This window comes from Mesoplodon densirostris, chromosome 11 (assembly GCF_025265405.1).
Source record: "Mesoplodon densirostris isolate mMesDen1 chromosome 11, mMesDen1 primary haplotype, whole genome shotgun sequence".
Taxonomy (NCBI): domain Eukaryota; kingdom Metazoa; phylum Chordata; class Mammalia; order Artiodactyla; family Ziphiidae; genus Mesoplodon; species Mesoplodon densirostris.
The window spans coordinates 11,739,934-11,757,114 of NC_082671.1; the positions used below are offsets into that span (position 1 = coordinate 11,739,934).

Sequence of the window (17,181 nt, forward strand, 5' to 3'; positions counted from 1 at the left end):
ATAGGAGCATACGTGTGTGCTGTTCTCATTCTTCTCAGCCATCAAGGATGGTGGGTTTTCCCTGACGGAAAAGAGAAAGGGCGAGTGGATGGATGCAAGGTGGGGCTCAGAGGGGAGGGTAGGCTGCAGCCTGGTCGCTGGGGAGCCGCCATCCTGTCCGCATGGCCTCAGTGGGCCGTTCTGGGGCTGGCCTGTCCCCGCAGGCTGCAGGAGCCTTCTCATGTGTCCTAGTCTCCTGATGGCTCTGAGGATAATGTGTAATTAACGTGATATGTTCCCTATCGCGGGGATGCAGGACACCGTGGTAGGCAGTGCGGAGGATGCCCGTTCTACAGGTCAGGGCTCCTAGGAGAGACTTCCAGTGTGTGGCTTCCAGGAAAAGTCAAGTGCACCACGGAAAGCTGAGCCACCACCAACCACCCACCTCCATTCTTCCAAATCCAGGGCAGATGAGCAAGTTGGTTGGCCTCTAAAGGGCAGGAACTATATTTTACTCCTCTTTTTATCTCCCAGAACCTGGCATATAACCGACAATCAGAAAGGCGAGAAGGGACTTCTGAATGAGTGACACGGGGGGCGGGGGTGGGAGGTGGGAGTGAGACCAAGCTGTGACAGAAAAGGGAGCGAGGGCACCGGGCACCCGGGCACACACCCCCTGGACTTGGACTTGAAATACCCTTGTTCTTAACCTCTGAACATCATGCTCAAGAAACAGACTTTGGCTTAAGCACATGTTGATAACAAAGCAACATGTAAGGTAGGGCTCAGCCTGTCTCCAAACCCACCAACCCCTAACACTGTTCTTCCTCTACAGATAACCCGGCCGCCTCTTCCTGAGGCTCCCAGCTGGTCCCGTGTTGAAATTCCTTGTGTGTAGCTCTGAGGAGAAGTCCACTCCTCCAGAGACGGAGCGGACGGGCTGATGGTGGTACTGGGGGTAGCTGGTCAAAGGCCCCTCGGGTGGGCTGTGCACGCCAGCTCCTGAAGGAAACATAGGTGGTGATGCGGTAGGCAGCTCAGCGGGGCTCCTCTGAAGCTCTTACTGTGCTTGCACTTGAACTGCAGCACCAGCTGGGTGTATGTGTTGAAGGTGGTGACAGCTGACGCCATGCAGCAGGTGAAGGAAACCCAGGCTGTGCTAGGGACAAACATACAAAAAAAAAACCTGGAATGTAAGACTCTGACTTTCTTACGGGTTTGAAAGAAAAATACCGGGATCCCTTCCTACTAGTCAGCTAGGCCGATGCCGCCTTAGGGATTTAAGGATCTCATGGTGTTGCCTTCCACCACGTTGCAGGTAAAGAGCTGTGGGCAAGAGGACTGAATTTGGTCTGTCTTAGGGTGGGTTCTGGATGTTTCCTAGTAAAAGACAATGACTCGTATAGTGTTAAAGTCAGGCTAGGAGTTTAACGGATTCATTTTCACTGCACTGATGAGTGTAAGTGCTGTGTTCTTTTATGCCTGGTGGCTTATTTTATGTGTTTGTGTACACACACACACACACACACACACACACACTCCCGCCCTGCCACACAATTTTTTGGATGGTGGTTTCCCAAGCTACAGTTACCCTTGTATAATCTCCAAGATTCCATAGAGCTGTAGCTCAGCTGGACACAGTGGACACAGCCCGAGGCACGACATCCCTCCTTTCCCTGACACACATACTTCCTGCCAGGTACCTCTTCCATCTTCCTTGGCTTTGCACCTAGCTGTCTTAGGGCCCACAAAGTTGAGCCTCTGAGAGGCATTCAGGAAACACTGACCACACATCTCGAGGTATTATTATAGGCTGCTCTAGTGCAATTTGCCTACTATGGAAACTGTGGTTCTTGGCTTACGGGAGTTTATAAAGGGTGAAAGAGATGCTGGAGATGAAGAGAAGCTGGATGGATTCAACAAAGAGAAAAAGACACCAGGGAACTGTATCAAACACATTCCTAAAAACTGGGGAAGTCAAACCCCTAAGTCTTCCATGATCATGGGAAACCCAGGACACCAGGAGTGGTGTAGGTTGTATGTGGGGGGGTATTTCGCGAGGCCAAGTGATGCTTAGAGGCTACGTGCTGCTACTGCGTGTTCCTCTCTGCTGCCTCTGATGGACTAGACTCAGGCTGAGGATGCTTCTGATGGGAGTTTTGAAGTCTGAGCTCTGCAGTTGAAATGCCCAGAATGGCTTGAAAATGGATAAAAGGTGAGAAACGATGAGTCTGGAAAATGAACTAAATTGATCGGGTGGCTGATGGAGAGATCAAAGACCCCTGAATCCAATAGCACATATTATACCATGAGAAAAGTGGATGAGATCCTGTGACGGACATATATAGGCTTCCATATGCCTCTTCGGCACGGACCGTCTTTCCAGCGCTGTTAAGTGCTTAGCACTCAGCCCAGACGGTTCATGTAGGTCCAAGTCGGCATCTGTGCAGTGAGTGGAGAGCGTTCCTCAAGGGAGAAGGTAAGGAACCCAAACAAAGGGGGTGTTTCCCTTGAATGTGTGTGTTTCATCATGGTTGCTGCTTCCCTCTTTTTTAAGAGAAATCTAAACTAACTGAGCCCTTAGTTCTTTAAGGGTTAGAGAGAGACTGGTAGGGGAAGTTTCATTTCTAACACAGTTCGATGGAATAAGAATGGAAGCAGGATGAAGCCACTCTTCGTCCCAGGAGAAGAGTGAGCCCCTCACAGGAATGGACTCCAATCCAGATTGCAAATAATTCTTCATTTCTCTGTCTCCCAATACCTTGAATCATATAAAACAGCATCATTTCCGTAAGCCATGCAAAAGTAGTTTCATTTCCCAAGGGCGTCATACATACCAGGTGAAGAAGCACTTGTTACAGCTTTATCAGCAGAAAAACAAGCCCGAGGAATCCACTCTGTACCTCCTCAGAAGGTGGGGAGAGAATGGGTGTGGCCTGCTGGTCCAGCCCTCTGGGTGACGAATGGACATCTGGGATGAGGGATGAAGAGAAAGCAGAAGGACACAGAGCCAGCATCTAGTGGAGGTGGACCAGGGAAGAGAAGAAAGGTGGAGGAGCACCTACTAAAAGGCCCAGCCATCATTCCAAGCATCTAGTTGACGTGGACCAGGGAAGAGAAGAAAGGTGGAGGAGCACCTACTGAAAGGCCCAGCCATCATTCCAAGCATGGGGCCTCCAGTCTTCTGGACCCAAGTTGGCCGTTGCTTGGAAGACTTGTGAATACATCATATGGCCCACCATCCCCAGAAGTCCTACAGAGGAAACAGGAAGGCAGTTCCCTTAGAGACAGGCTGGCATTGCCATGTACAGGGAATATGGTTTGGGAGCAACCTCCTCATCTGGCATCAGGTACAACCTGTGTCGAGGCGTTCCATTACCCCGATGCCACCACATTCCAGGGGGACTACTCTGCAATGGGGGCTTCTCCTTGAAGGCATATTTGCGATCGCTTCCCCAGATGTTTGGTTTCAAGCTGTGGGAACATTTCTGAGTCAATGCTGCACACAGGCTGCTGCTCCCTTTACTTCTTTCCCAGCTGTATCCCCAGTATGGGCCCTATCCTTCGTCTACACGCATCTCTCACTTTATCCAACAGAGTGTGGAAAAGCTGTGTGTATGTCACGACTCAAAAGTGAACCAAACTGTATTGTACATAATGAGAAAACTTGCAAATGAAAAGAACCTAGAGAGAGATCATTTAGCAAAGGACATAATGATCTAATATAACATTTCGCATGTTATTTCAATTTAAAATTAAGGACGCCTGTGCCCTTATCTCCTGGCTCCATTCTCTAGACTGCCTTGGGGCTCCTTCTTCCCTTGGGACAGAGACTCCAGCCTTCCGGCTAGTGCTTCAAAGGCAGCAGAGGACACCCACCCTCCTCTCCAGCTCTGGAGATGCTCACCTGACAAGAGGGAGGAGATAGCAGTGAAGGTGCTCAGCTTGAGGCCACAGCTGGGGTTCCCCGTGAATAGCAAGTCCATCAGTAGGAGGAGGAGGCTGATGCGTTCAAGTCGGATGTAGGCGAATCGGACTCCCAGTGGTAGCCTTAGGATCTCCGTCAGAAACCAGAGGAAGAAGAACCCTCACCCTGACCGTTAACTAACTGAACGGGCGGTGAACAAATGCCCATGAGAAGTGGAGAGCCTCGTGGCACCAGAGGAGGAGACGGAGCTGAAAGCAGCTGGGACAGCCCTTGACCTGGGGCTCTTTGTTCTCACTCTGCTCAGTACCCAATACATAGCCAAGTACACCTGACTGACTGTAAATACTCTTAGGGAGGTTTGAGAGGCAATCATCCAAGTTTCACCAAATCTTGCAGGGATATGACTTTGCTAGTGATCATTTTTGTTTCTCCTTTGTTTTAAAGTTTAATTTTGGAGCAATCCATTTTGTTTCTCTTCCCTCCATCCTTAACCCCGCCTTGCCCTCTTTGACTCCCTTCTTTCTATGTTACGATAACATTATTGGGGGGGGGCGGAAAGGAAAAACCCAAGCTTTCTACATGGTTACTTGGCAACTGGAGTAGGTTAGAGCTGTTGGTGGATTTCTATTTGTGGACTTTATTTGTCCCTGCTGTTCCTTTTTTGCATTCCTGCATAGGAATGAGAGTCAGCCCAGCAGGAGTTTGTGTCACCCTGTGGGGCTCAGAAGAAGAGAAAAGCAAGAGATCACAGTAGAGTTTAGATACTCAGAGGCCCAACTCAATGGCAACTAAATTTGTTATCGAAGCCACATACTTGCCCCAAGCCGCAAGGGAACGTGGGGGACGAAAGGCTTCTCCATCAACCGCTTCCCTCCAAATTGGAGAGAGGGGTGACATGGGCCTTGCAACGTGGCAAATTCCAGTAGTCCTTTCTCACCTCTCTCGGTTGGTGGTGTGAGTTCAGGGAAACTTTGGCACCTCTCCCCTGGAACAGACAAGGTACAAGGTGATGAGGTGCTGCCTTGGACGAGGGATGCAGGCTTTTCCCCAGTCCCATCCCAGCTACTGCTCCATTTGGTCCTACACGGGCCTGCCCCGCAGGTGGTGGGCAGGCAATAAATGTCTCTTTGGAAGCAGGGAAGGATGCATGGATGGATGAACAAAATAGGCCAGAGTCATCCTAGATTAATTTCTCTCTCAAGTCCTGATAATGAAGAGTACAATTCCTGAGTCACCCCGGGGAATGTCCCCAGCATTGGTTCACCAGCACCTTTTGCTCCTGCTGTACCACTGGGCTGCAGGACTCTGAACTGTTTCCGGGACTGGAGTTGCAGCAGTGCTAAGTGACACAATAATAACTCAAGTATAAATGTAAATACACACGAATTATAATCCTGTCCCATCTCCTTTTCCCCTTAGCCTAAATCGGGAGAAGCAGCAGATTGCAAATTGTACACAGTTCTCTGGGCTTTAGAAAAACTTCACGACCAGGGGAATCTTTGCATGCTTTGAGCAGGGAGGAGGGGGTGTCCTCAACCCCACTGCGCCCCACCCGAGGACGACCCTTACCTAACGGGCTGGCACAGCGCCTGCTTTGCGAGTGTGAGACCCAGCGGCGTGAGACCTGGGAGGGTCTGTCTGGCTCCAACTTCCACAATCAAGTGATCCTCTCTGGGCTTCAGTTCCCCTACCTTTTCAACTGTAGCAGGAACACTTAGAATGAGAACACCCTTTTGGGGTCTTATTTAAAGGCGATCTACTCTGATCCCTGCATCTCACACATGGGAAAATCAAGGCCTGTAGGAATGAAGTTCTTCCTATAAGGTCACAGCTGGGCAGAGCCCCGGCTTTTTCTATGATATTCTCCTCATTTTGTCTAGGCAACTCTAGCTCGCTGGGATGGAAATTCTCATAATGTTAAAAGTCTGCATGGGCACAGGGAACTCTATTTCACTTTGCTGTACGGTAGAAACTAACACAACATTGTAAAACAACTCTACCCCAATTTAAAAAAAAGTCTGCATGAAACCCTTTAAGGGTAATGCTATTTGAAACCAGCGAGACTGGAGGTGAAACGCCAGATGGATGGATTTTGGACCTTATTGGGGAAAAGATATCAGGTGGGTGGGGTGAGGGGCCACCTGCGTCTTCCATGATTTCCTCACAGGAGAGCCACATGCCACTCTGGAAGGCATGCAAGGTGAAGCGGTCATCCCCAGTCTCCCACCTGTATTGCACCACCTCCAGGAATGATACATTTGTGCTGCTCCCATCCAAGGGCACCGGCACATCAAAGCACTTGGCTGGCAGACCTTTCCCGCACAGGGGCTTGGGCACCTTCTGTATGCCCACAAACCAGTAGCTGCTGAGCAGCGATGCTGTGGAAAGGCTGAGTGATAGCATGTTGAGGAAGGCAGATAGGCATGTCCATTGGTCAGAAAAGGCCTTCGGGAGCTCCATCTGTAACAGACAAACACAAGAGCGGAGCCTGATTTCAGAGCCTCCTGGGAGATCAGTGCCCTCCCCTGCAGCTCCCTAAGCTTGATCCCCTTTCCTCCAACAAGACGGACACGACGACCCACTGGGGGTTTTCTCCAAGTAGCCGCGAGGAAGCTCGGGGTCCAGGAGCGGCCCAGAGTAGGCACCGTAGTGATGATGTTTATTTAAGCCGGACCTTATTATATTAAAACGCTTATTGGGGATAATCTGAATAAGCATCAGATAATAATGAGACTAAGCCACTGAGCTAGTATATATCTGGTTGAGAAAAAGAATTGGGAGCTCTCCAAATGCTCCTGCTGGTAATTTTTGGCTTTGTCTTCCTTGAAAGGTAGCAGCACTGACTTGTGGTGGTATTTGTTACTGTGACAACGTAAGGTTTGGATGTCTTCCTCCCTGCATTCGATTCCTCTGAGAGGAGTAAAGGGGCATATATTCTATCAACGAATGTTAGAGTGGATCATCCCTGGGGGAGCAGATAGAGGCGCTGGGCCCTTGAGGATAAGAGGGCAGTGGACCAACTGGGATGTGGGGATGCTGCAACCTTTGGAGAGGAGATGAAGCTATGGGTTCTCAGAGAGGTGGCGATATGGGTCCAGCTTCCATCCACTGCCCCTGAGATGACAATCTCAAATGCCAGGTGGCTGCATGGTACCCATGGAGGCTGGACGCTGAGTGCTGTGACCTTGGAGACACGGGAGGGTGCCCTTGGTGGGTGGACAAGGAACGTGCAGGGGTGGGCCCACAGCCTGATACAGCCACAGTGCCTGACCCCCGGGGGTAACCAAGTGCATGGCTGCAGAATGAATGTGGCCCGGGTAGCTCTGGCTGGAGCCCCTGACCTCTTCATTTTTAGCCTAAGAGAAGGGCGAGCTGAAAAAGGCCACTATTAGATATTTCAGTGTTGGGGAGTGGTGGCTTGGAGCCAGATTTAAGCTGATTTAGAAAAATAAAGAAATCTGACAGGTCTCAGATTTTGAGACCTTTGCATTACGAAACAGTTTGTACTGTTATATTAATACATACTGAATGGAGAAGAAGCCCATACTTAGCTGCTGACAGACACTTCTTAAAGTAAAGCATCTTGAGCTTCCTAGGCGATCGCTCATATCAGAATTAATCAGACCCAAATCTGCTTAGCTTAAGAGATGTAAATAAAACCATAGCTAAATGAGACAGGCCCATCTCCTCTCATCATCTCCAGCTTAACGTTTTCTACATTAAACAGGGAAGAAACATAACAGTTTGTTCTTCAGAATTTCCAGGCACTAAAACAGTGCATACCACAAAGTGCAGGTTTTCTTTTTTTTTAATGGCAATAAGAAATATACCAGATTCACATGTATATAAAAAGCCAGTAAGCAAAACGTATGATGAAACAGCTTCTGAAAAGCAATTTGCTAATATGATTTTTTAAAAGCACTCGACAAATTAACTCCACCAAGAATTTTCTGGGTGACCCTGCTGAGGACTCAAAAGCCATGGCATCTGGAAGGGAGATGATCTTATATCGCCAGACATGGGAGTCATGATGAGGCCCCCTGCTTCCTGCAAATGAATGTTTTATTCTTGTGTTTAGTTATGAAAATCCTATTGGTTTTTGTCATTGTTCTGTAACTATGAGTTAGTTATCCTTTCTATTTTTATATCCATTGCTTGACGAAGAAATAGACTTCAAGGTAAAACATCTTCATCAATCATCCTGTATAAAGGTAGAACTAAGGATTTATGCAATTCTACATTTTTGACAACTTTATTTTCAATCACTTATGGCTTGGAGATTTATCTACTATCACATCACATCAGATTTTAATTCTACCCTCAATCCATTTCAGATCATATATATTTGTAAGTTATTCTTCAGGTTATTCCGAAATAAGAATAATGAACCCCTGGCCACAGTACAACCACTTTGTAGCAGCACTAAGGTGACAACCAAATTAAGGAATTGAGAAACAGAGAATGAAAAAGAGCTTAGAATGAAGCCCAGAGAGGTTGTTTCCAGGAGTGTCCACCAAGGACAGACTCAAGGAGCCTCATTGAAGAATTATCTTGGGGCTTCCCTGGTGGTGCAGTGGTTGAGAGTCTGCCTGCCGATGCAGGGGACACAGGTTCGTGCCCCGGTCCGGGAAGATCCCACATGCCGCAGAGCGGCTGGGCCCGTGAGCCTTGGCCACTGAGCCTGCGTGTCCAGAGCCTGTGCTCCGCAACGGAAGAGGCCACAACAGTGAGAGGCCCGTGTACCGCAACAACAACAACAACAAAAAAGAATTATCTTGATCATCCAATGAGAATCCATTCAAAAGTATTTTCAAGAATTATCTTCAACACCCACAGTGCCATGCCCTTCATCACATATTTTATTCCTCCTCCCAAAATATGCCTTTTCTCACTAGGATCCAGATACTTTTTGAATTGGAAGAACGATCTAATTTGGCAACAGTTTCCTTAAGGGGATCGTGGAGAAGTAGCAGCCAGAAGACAAGTTCTGTCTTTGCATGTACTCATAAGCCCCAAGCCAAGGGGACTCTTGACTCTCTAGAAAAGGGATAGAGTGTGGCTTCCCTGCTCAGATCTCCTAGGAAGTACATAGATGTGAAAATGTCAGTAATTCTTCCATTGACGTTGGTTAACAGAAAACCCTCAGATTTAACACAGGCTAGTAAGGAGAGCAAATTGATGAGACTGGCATGTCTCTTAAAAGAATCAGGTGCAAAACAGCTATGGAATCTATGTTCTGAGTAATGAGAGAGGGAAGCTGGTTACCTTGGCCATGGTCAGCCTCTTGTGGCTTGTCCAGAAGGACTGCAGATGCCATCTGTGCTCCAAATCCCTTTGGTTTAGTGTTGAAAGAAGGAAAACTCCCTTTCCATCCTCCTCCCTCCCCCTCCCACACCCCTCCCCTCTATCTCATATGTTTTTGGAGTGCCTCATGATTAAATGGTGCCTTGCAGGAAACTCGGGCATTTAATAATTGACAATGCAATCATGACCCAGCTGTTCTGGGAGATGACACAGGAGAGCTTGCCACTGGGGATCTGGGATTCAGCATGAGAAGCAAGGACCTGGACCTCTGCATGCGCAGAGGGAAATTTCTTTAAAGAGTACATGATCACTGAGTTTCCATCTCACTGCCATCCCCTAGGTAACTAGTGCGAATGGACTGGTCTTGATTTTATGGCAGACAAAATATTCCAGAGTCACCATTACTACAAAAGCTCCCATTCCCTCGTGTTGGGTTTTCCATCCCTTTAAGAAGCTCTATGACCTGCAGTGAGGCCATGGGTATGAAAAGGCTTTTTGGCATCGTGGGTGGTCTCCACCATCCAGTTAGCAATAAGGATTATTACAACATCCTGAGACCATCAGAGTGTTAGGTAGGGTTGGGGGTGAGGATGCAGTTGGAGGAGGGTTGGAGAGAAATAAATCCCAGGGTCACCAATGCTATAGCCATCTACCATTTCTCTCCCAATCTTTGGGCAAAGGGATAAAATTTTTTATTTTTTTAAAAATGATTTCTAAAACTTAAAAAAAAATGAATCTGGCAAATCAGTAAGGGTTTGATTGCATCTCTTCTTGCTCTCAGTCCCCTAGAAGTACAAGTTGTGCTTTCTGTACTCAAAACTTGTACCAGCTGGGATGAGAAGGCGGGAAGGCTGCTGTGACTTCATCCTCCTCGTCTTGACAGATACCCTTTCTTCTTGGAATGTCTTCTCTTTTACCTGCTGATCTGCTTCTCATCAAGATGAATAAAAGTCACTCATTCTTTGAAAATGTTGCTTCCTAAGAACAGTTCCCTTTTCTTTGTCCTTGTCACACTGTACCCCTCCCATGACGCTTTCTATATTCCATTCTGATTGTAAAGTCCTCAAAGTCTGCTGCCTGTTCAAGAACCGTAGGTCTCAATTCTGACTGAGCATCAGAACAATCTTTGCAACTTTGGAAGATATGCAGATTCCTGGGCTCCATCCTGAGCTGCCATCATGGTTCTGGGGTGAGGCCCAGGAAGCTGTAATTTTAGAAAGATTTGGGTACCCAACCAGGGATGGACTTCTGGTTTCCGGTTCTGCATGTGAGGACCTTGGGAGCCGCCACTCTGACCAAAAAACAAGTAAAAAGCTGAACAGACTGAAAACTATATAGCCAGGGGATTCATGTACCATAAACTCACACCTCTTTGATTCCCTTTGGGCTGACATTTCATGAAAGCCTCTCTACCCTGCCCTGCCGTTCTGCCACCGCGTCCAGATTTGCCACCAGCCAAGTCATGGTCTTCCCATCCTATGTTTGTGCAGTTGGTTTAGGGAATCGAAGGCAGGCTTCCCTCGGAGCATTTGAATTGGTCCACACTCCAGCCAAATGAGTCTGTCACCGGGCACGTTCTCTACTCTTTTTTTTTTTTTTTTTGCGGTATGCGGGCCTCTCACTGCTGTGGCCTCTCCTGTTGCGGAGCACAGGCTCCGGACGCGCAGGCCCAGCGGCCATGGCTCACGGGCCCAGCCGCCCCGCGGCACGTGGGATCTTCCCGGACCGGGGCACGAACCCGTGTCCCCTGCATCGGCAGGCAGACTCTCAACCACTGCGCCACCAGGGAAGCCCTGTTCTCTGCTCTTAACAGCACGTTTTACACATGTACTTCTGTCCAGGCGTGATGTCTGTATCACCCAAATGGCCCTTTCTTCACGGTGACAGAACTCCCTCTCCTTTGGGAGAAGGGAGCAGGGATGCTCGTGGTCACTTTTTACCCCTGAATTGGCTGTTGGTCTCTAGGCTGCAGTTTTCATCTCAACGCTGGGTGGCACTGTCTCCCCATATTTTCCCTCTTCGGACACGAGCTTCGCCCACCAGTTGGCAAAGGTGGGTGGAGGTGGCTGCCCGCTGGGCAGGCTGGCGCTCTTGCTCTTTGTTCTTCCCTTGGCCTCCTCCCCACAGACGAATCTATAGAAGCCGTGCGTCAGCCTTCTGGAATTCAGGGCTCAGAACGAACTCTGGGGCCATCCAGCTGCTCCCTTGAGGGCATCTTGTAAGACTGTGTGCTGTGGCACATTTTTTTGGTGGCCAGTTTTAGTTTTCGGTAACTCAATAGGTCCCCCTATACTTCCCATGGGAAATACAACTCCGCAGGAACAGAAAACAGTTAGCCAATGTTTCCTGACGAGTTTTGCGCACATTTTTCTCTACTTAATCGTATCCTCATTCCCTCTCCACCCCAGAACAGTGAGCAATTCTTTTCCCTTCTCTCTGCTTCCACCCCTCAAATACTTGGAGACACTTCTCATATCCCGCTTGAGTCACCGTTTGGCACATGCTCTGTCTTTGGGTTTTTATTGCCTCTGCTCATAAACCGTGCCCTCTGTGTCTTAATAGCCCGAAGTGTGCCTTCTCCAGGGAAAAGGGGGTGGGAGTGGCAGAGTCTCAGGTGGGTCACATGAGGAGGTCTACAGGTGGATTTCGAGAGTGTAGCTGGTGAAACTTCAGCTTTGTGGTCCCCCACTGACTCAGGCCCCTTCCAAGATGCTGTTACCTAATTTGTACTTGTCATTTTGTGTTCTTTTTCTTAAAGAGGGCCTCTCAAATTATATTATTTTACCCCTTCCCAAAGCCTGAATCTACCCCTTAGGAGGCTGTGCATTTAGTGTGTGTGCTTGGCTGGCTGCCTCCTCGCTGTGCTCAGTGCTGAGACCACCCCCCCTTCCCTCCCCAAGGACCCTGGGCCACAAGGTCTAATTTCCTCTTTTTGACAAAACATGAGTTTCTCTGCCTGGCCACAAAAATCAGAGCCCAGCATCCTACTCACTTCCTTTCATTGTAATTTGGGCATGTTAATATATTGTTTTTCTTCTCTTTCTTCTCTTAGGACAGAAAAAGTAATCACTAGTCCATGCCACATAAATATAATTTGGTTAGGCTCAGAAGCTCATGATTCAAGACAGACGAGAAGAGTCCACGTCTCAAAACAATATTGAAGGGCTTCCCTGGCGGCGCAGTGGTTGAGAGTCCGCCTGCCGATGCAGGGGACACGGGTTCGTGCCCCGGTCTGGGAAGATCCCACATGCCGCGGAGCGGCTGGGCCCGTGAGCCATGGCCGCTGAGCCTGCATGTCCGGAGCCTATGCTCCGCAACGGGAGAGGCCACAACAGTGAGAGGCCCGCGTACCGCAAAAAAAAAAAAAAAAAAAAAAACCCACAGAAAACAATATTGAATTTTGGTGTGCTGGACTTTTACCATCTCAGGATTGACCTCACAGGGATGTATGTGCAACTGAACATTTATGACATCACAAAGCCAAGGGCTGGGACTAACCTAGTCTTGCTAAGGTCTTAAGTCACCACGCCCTGCACTGTGCAAAATGACATTTACTAGGTATGAATGAAGAGAAACTGGTCTTGGGACGGGCACACTTACTTTGTAAACAGGAATTCAATTTGCTTTGTGACCACACTGAAGATTAGAAGTGATTAAAACAATGGGTAAGAATGCTGAGATGCTGAGCAGTGGAAGATTGTATAGCATACCACTTCCCTCAGGTCCAAGCCTGGGGCTACAGGATCCCCCATTTTTATTTATTTTTTAAATATACCCATTCTGGCATTTTGTCCCAAGAGAGGTTTGTTTGGGACAGATAGTAGTATCTCTGTCCTTCTTCCAGGAGTCAGATTTCTGACCCAGGCCCTGTTAACTAACTCCTTTCTGTTACTCAGTAGACAAAAGGCTGGAATGGAGAGTAAATGTTTCTCGGTTGTCACTGGCTCTGATCTACACCACCCTGTTCTCTGTTCCTGTGCGTGTTCTACTGCGTGCCTCTCTCATGTAACTCATCATATGGTTTACTTGGCTGTTCTGCCCACTTGGCTAAGTTTCTAGATACAGTAGCAACTATGCTTTATTCATTGTTAATCCTCAGAGCCTAGCCCTAACAGCCACAAATGAATGGAATGAATGAATTAAGTGTGAAATGGAAACCAGGCTCATGAATACAATTAGAATACAATTAGGAAGACTATGGGTGAAGATAAGATAATGAAGAAAAGTGTCCAAACAGCCTTCTATTGTAGAGGAAACATGAATCCTCCTGCCTCACATACAGAAGAGCAGTGAGAAGCTAAAAAGAGGGTCCACAGGTCCACAGAAACACCCTATGCCTTTCTACACAGATGCACCCAGAGTTTCATCACACAGACCCTCTGCCAATACATTTCCTCCCACCTGTGGAAACATTCCTGCTGTTTGACCAGCCAAGCCCAGAAAACAGCAATGATCTCATGAACCAGTATTATCTTCAGTCCACAGACACCAGGGTACAATCAGATTGCTCACAAGCCAGTGACAGATTGGAAATGTTATGTCCTTTCCCAAGCTCGGTGATTCCCCACTGATAGGAGCCCTTTCGGCTGACACATCTTGAACCATCCCAGCTTTCGAAGCTCTAAATTACAATTTTTACTTCAATGCCTGACCTGTGACTCATTTATTAACGAAGATAAAGAAGGTTCACACTGGACATTTTTGATATCTGCCTCCCAGCCCTAAAGGGAGGACTAATGCCACTAAAATGCCCATGCCGAGTATCCAAAATACTAACACCACTCTAGGACACTGAGCTCTGGGATTTCCTAGCGCCAGGTTAATTCTCATGGAACCACATGACCCTATGATCTCACAGAATAAAAAACGACTCCTGTCTTCCTAACATGGGTCCCGGAGTTTTGGGAACACCTACTTATGTGCAGTAGGAAGGCCCAAAGAAAAGCATCTGGGGGCCTCTCCCCTCTGTGCCTTTTCCCTTTCCGCTTTTTAATGGAATTGTTTGAGGGCTTTTGCTAATGCAGTCATTTCCAGGAGAGGAAGCCGCCCTCCTTCCATGCCGCAAGCAGCTGGAGTGAATCAGGGGGGCAGCCCATCTGCACATCCTGTGGGGCAATCGCTCACGCTGGGGTGACAGAGCCCTCGTGGCCTGCTTGGGGCGGGGGTGAGGGTGGTGGTGGTGGGGTGGGTCTCGGGGACCGACGGGTGGGGCGGGGGTCTAACGCGAGAGGCCTCTTGAGGGGTGCTTAGGGCGCGGCCCCGGGCGGGCAGCACTGGGCTGCCCCGTTTCCATCCCGCCTGCGCCTCCCTCGTTCCTTCCTCTCCTGGCCTCTCCTCCTCCCCCCCGGCAGGCGCGAGGCCCGAGCGTAGGCGAGTCCCCGCCGCCACCCCGCAGCCCCCTCCCTCCCGGAGTAACACCCCAGCCCAAGGTTTACTACGCCTCCCGGTCGCCTAGCAGCGGGCGCGCGTTGCCATGGCGACGCGCGGGAGCGTGCTTTGGATTGTTTGGCTAGGCTCCGCCCAGCGGCCGAGCCCCGGAAGGTCCCGAGCGGGTGGGGCGCCCCGCCAGGGCCCTTCGGGCTCTCCATCTTCCTGCGGGGACGGGAGCGGCGTCCCGGGGGCCCTCCCAGGCGGGGCGGGCGGAGGGAGTGCGGAGACCCTGCCCATCCCCTGAATTCCGAACACCGGCTGGTGGGCCGAGGGTCGGGAGGAGCCGGGTGCCGTGGAATCCAGAGTCAAGGCTTTCCCCGCCCCCTGCCCTTCCCCTGAACTTACTCTCCCGGCTCCAGTTCTGCAGGAAGGCCGTGCCTTTGCCTCATTTCGTGGGTCCAAGAGGCTGAACTTCGGGGCCACGAACCCTCAGCAGATCTGAGTTCTAGTCACTGCTCCACCCACGACCCCAGGACGGGGCTAAAGATTTTGGCCAAGCTCCCTAATCTCCCCGAGCGACTGTTTTCTCAGAGGCGAATTAGAAAGAGTTTGACCTTCACGGTTCTGCTGTGAAGATCAAAAGCGGTGGAGTGAACGTGGGAAGGAAGAGGAAGGACCCCGTCCGTGTCCTGGACGGCTTACCCTTCACAGACATTTAATCCTCACAACCAGCCCGAAGGAGAGGCGGCCGCTCCGTTCTAGACGCCAGTCAGATTCCCAGAGTCTGACTCGCTCAAGGCCACACTGCCTGTAAATATTGGAAACGTCCTGAGCCATGGCCTGGCCGCCCCGCAGCAAAGGGGAGGCCCAGTCACCTTAACCATTGCCCAGATTGAGGCCCAGTTATGAGAACGCACACAGAATGAGGCGATGGATTGAGTACTTTAAACTTCACGGATTTATACCGATAAACAGACTCTCCCATATTTCCTCTGTATCTCTCCTCATAAACCAACAACATGTTTTTTCACTGTGGCTGGCTTTCCTGTCTTATGCCTGTCCACTTCTGAGGGTTCTCATATTTGTGCTCTATTCACTTAGGGAGCTTCTGAACCAGGCAAGTGGGCTGAGCCCACCATGAGCTCTTCTCCGCGGCCCCAGAAGGGTCTCTTTCCTAGAACCCGTCCTATCCTTTCTTCTGAGACATGAACAGCACACCACAGTGCTCTGTGTGTTTTATTTCTCCGGCTAATTGTAAGCTTCATTTTTCTTTCCTGAGAAAGGCAAGATATAGGAGAATGAACGTCGCCTTTTGTTTTTAGTAACCCTGAGAGCTGCAATTTGGTAGTTCCCAACTTTCTCAAAATGGGAGGCAAGTCTCTTCCAGATGTGGGTTCTACCCTAAACAAGCCAAGACATCTTTGCTGGCTGTGAGTGTCTTTCTGGGTCTGGAAGCATCTCTGCAGATTCTTTGAGACCAGAAAGAACCTAAGGTCATGCTGTCCTCCTTAGTTGCAGCAGATTTCCAATCAGAGCTGGCTTTCAGTGGGACCATAGGGCTACCTCATCATCTCTTTCTGTTCACTAGAGTGATACACATCTTTATTGCTGCCATGGTCATTGGGCCTTCTACCGGGGACCAGATTTTGTAACAGGAATCATACAGATGGAGAGGAAAAAAGAAGAGCTAGAAGACACTAAGCTGGGCTTCCCTGGTGGCGCAGTGGTTGAGAATCTGCCTGCCAATTCAGGGGACACGGGTTCGAGCCCTGGTCTGGGAGGATCCCACATGCCGCGGAGCAACTAGGCCCGTGAGCCACAACTACTGAGCCTGCGCGTCTGGAGCCTGTGCTCCACAACAAGAGAGGCCGCGACAGCGAGGGGCCTGCACACCGCGACGAAGAGTGGCCCCCGCTCGCCGCAACTAGAGAAAGCCCTCGCACAGAAACGAAGACTCAACACAGCAAAAGTGAATAAATTAATTAATAAAAGAAAGCTGTTGTATGTAGAAAACTTAAAAAAAAAAAGAAGAAGAAGGGCTTCCCTGGTAGCGCAGTGGTTGAGAATCTGCCTGCTAATGCAGGGAACACGGGTTCGAGCCCTGATCTGGGAGGATCCCCCGCGGCTAGGCCCGTGAGCCACGACTACTGAGCCTGCGCGTCTGGAGCCTGTGCTCCGCAACAAGAGAGGCCGCGATAGTGAAAGGCCCGTGCACCGCGATGAAGAGTGGCCCCCGCTTGCCACAACTAGAGAAAGCCCTTGCACAGAAATGAGGACCCAACACAGGGAAAAATAAATAAAATAAAATAAATAAATAAAAAAAAAAAGAAGAAGAAGACACTAAGCTGCCCTGGGAGCAGAGAGGGAAAGTGTGATAAGAGTCAAAGGAGGAAGAAATGGAAGTTTTAATGGAAGATGAGGAGAAAACAAGAGGCCAAGGTAGGGACATCACCAGGTTTATCAATAGAAACTGGGCTTGAGTAACAAATTTTTTTTTTTTTTTTTTTTTTTTAATTAATTAATTTTTTTTTTAAAGCCAAGTAGGCTTTATTAATTAATTTATTTATTTATGGCTGTGTTGGGTCTTCGTTTCTGTGCGA

The 17,181-nt window shown here is 49.2% G+C and overlaps 1 protein-coding gene across 1 annotated transcript; it reads right to left on the reverse strand.

Moving 5' to 3' along the window:
- Positions 1 to 791: 791 nt before the first annotated feature.
- Positions 792 to 6,376, reverse strand: GSG1 (germ cell associated 1). The gene is given in 7 exon segments (XM_060113186.1): positions 792 to 830; positions 833 to 969; positions 972 to 1,138; positions 3,121 to 3,232; positions 3,887 to 4,066; positions 4,845 to 4,892; positions 6,049 to 6,376. Coding segments are annotated over 7 exon segments (1,002 nt in total). The 5' UTR covers positions 6,368 to 6,376.
- Between the last annotated feature and the right edge of the window lie 10,805 nt (positions 6,377 to 17,181).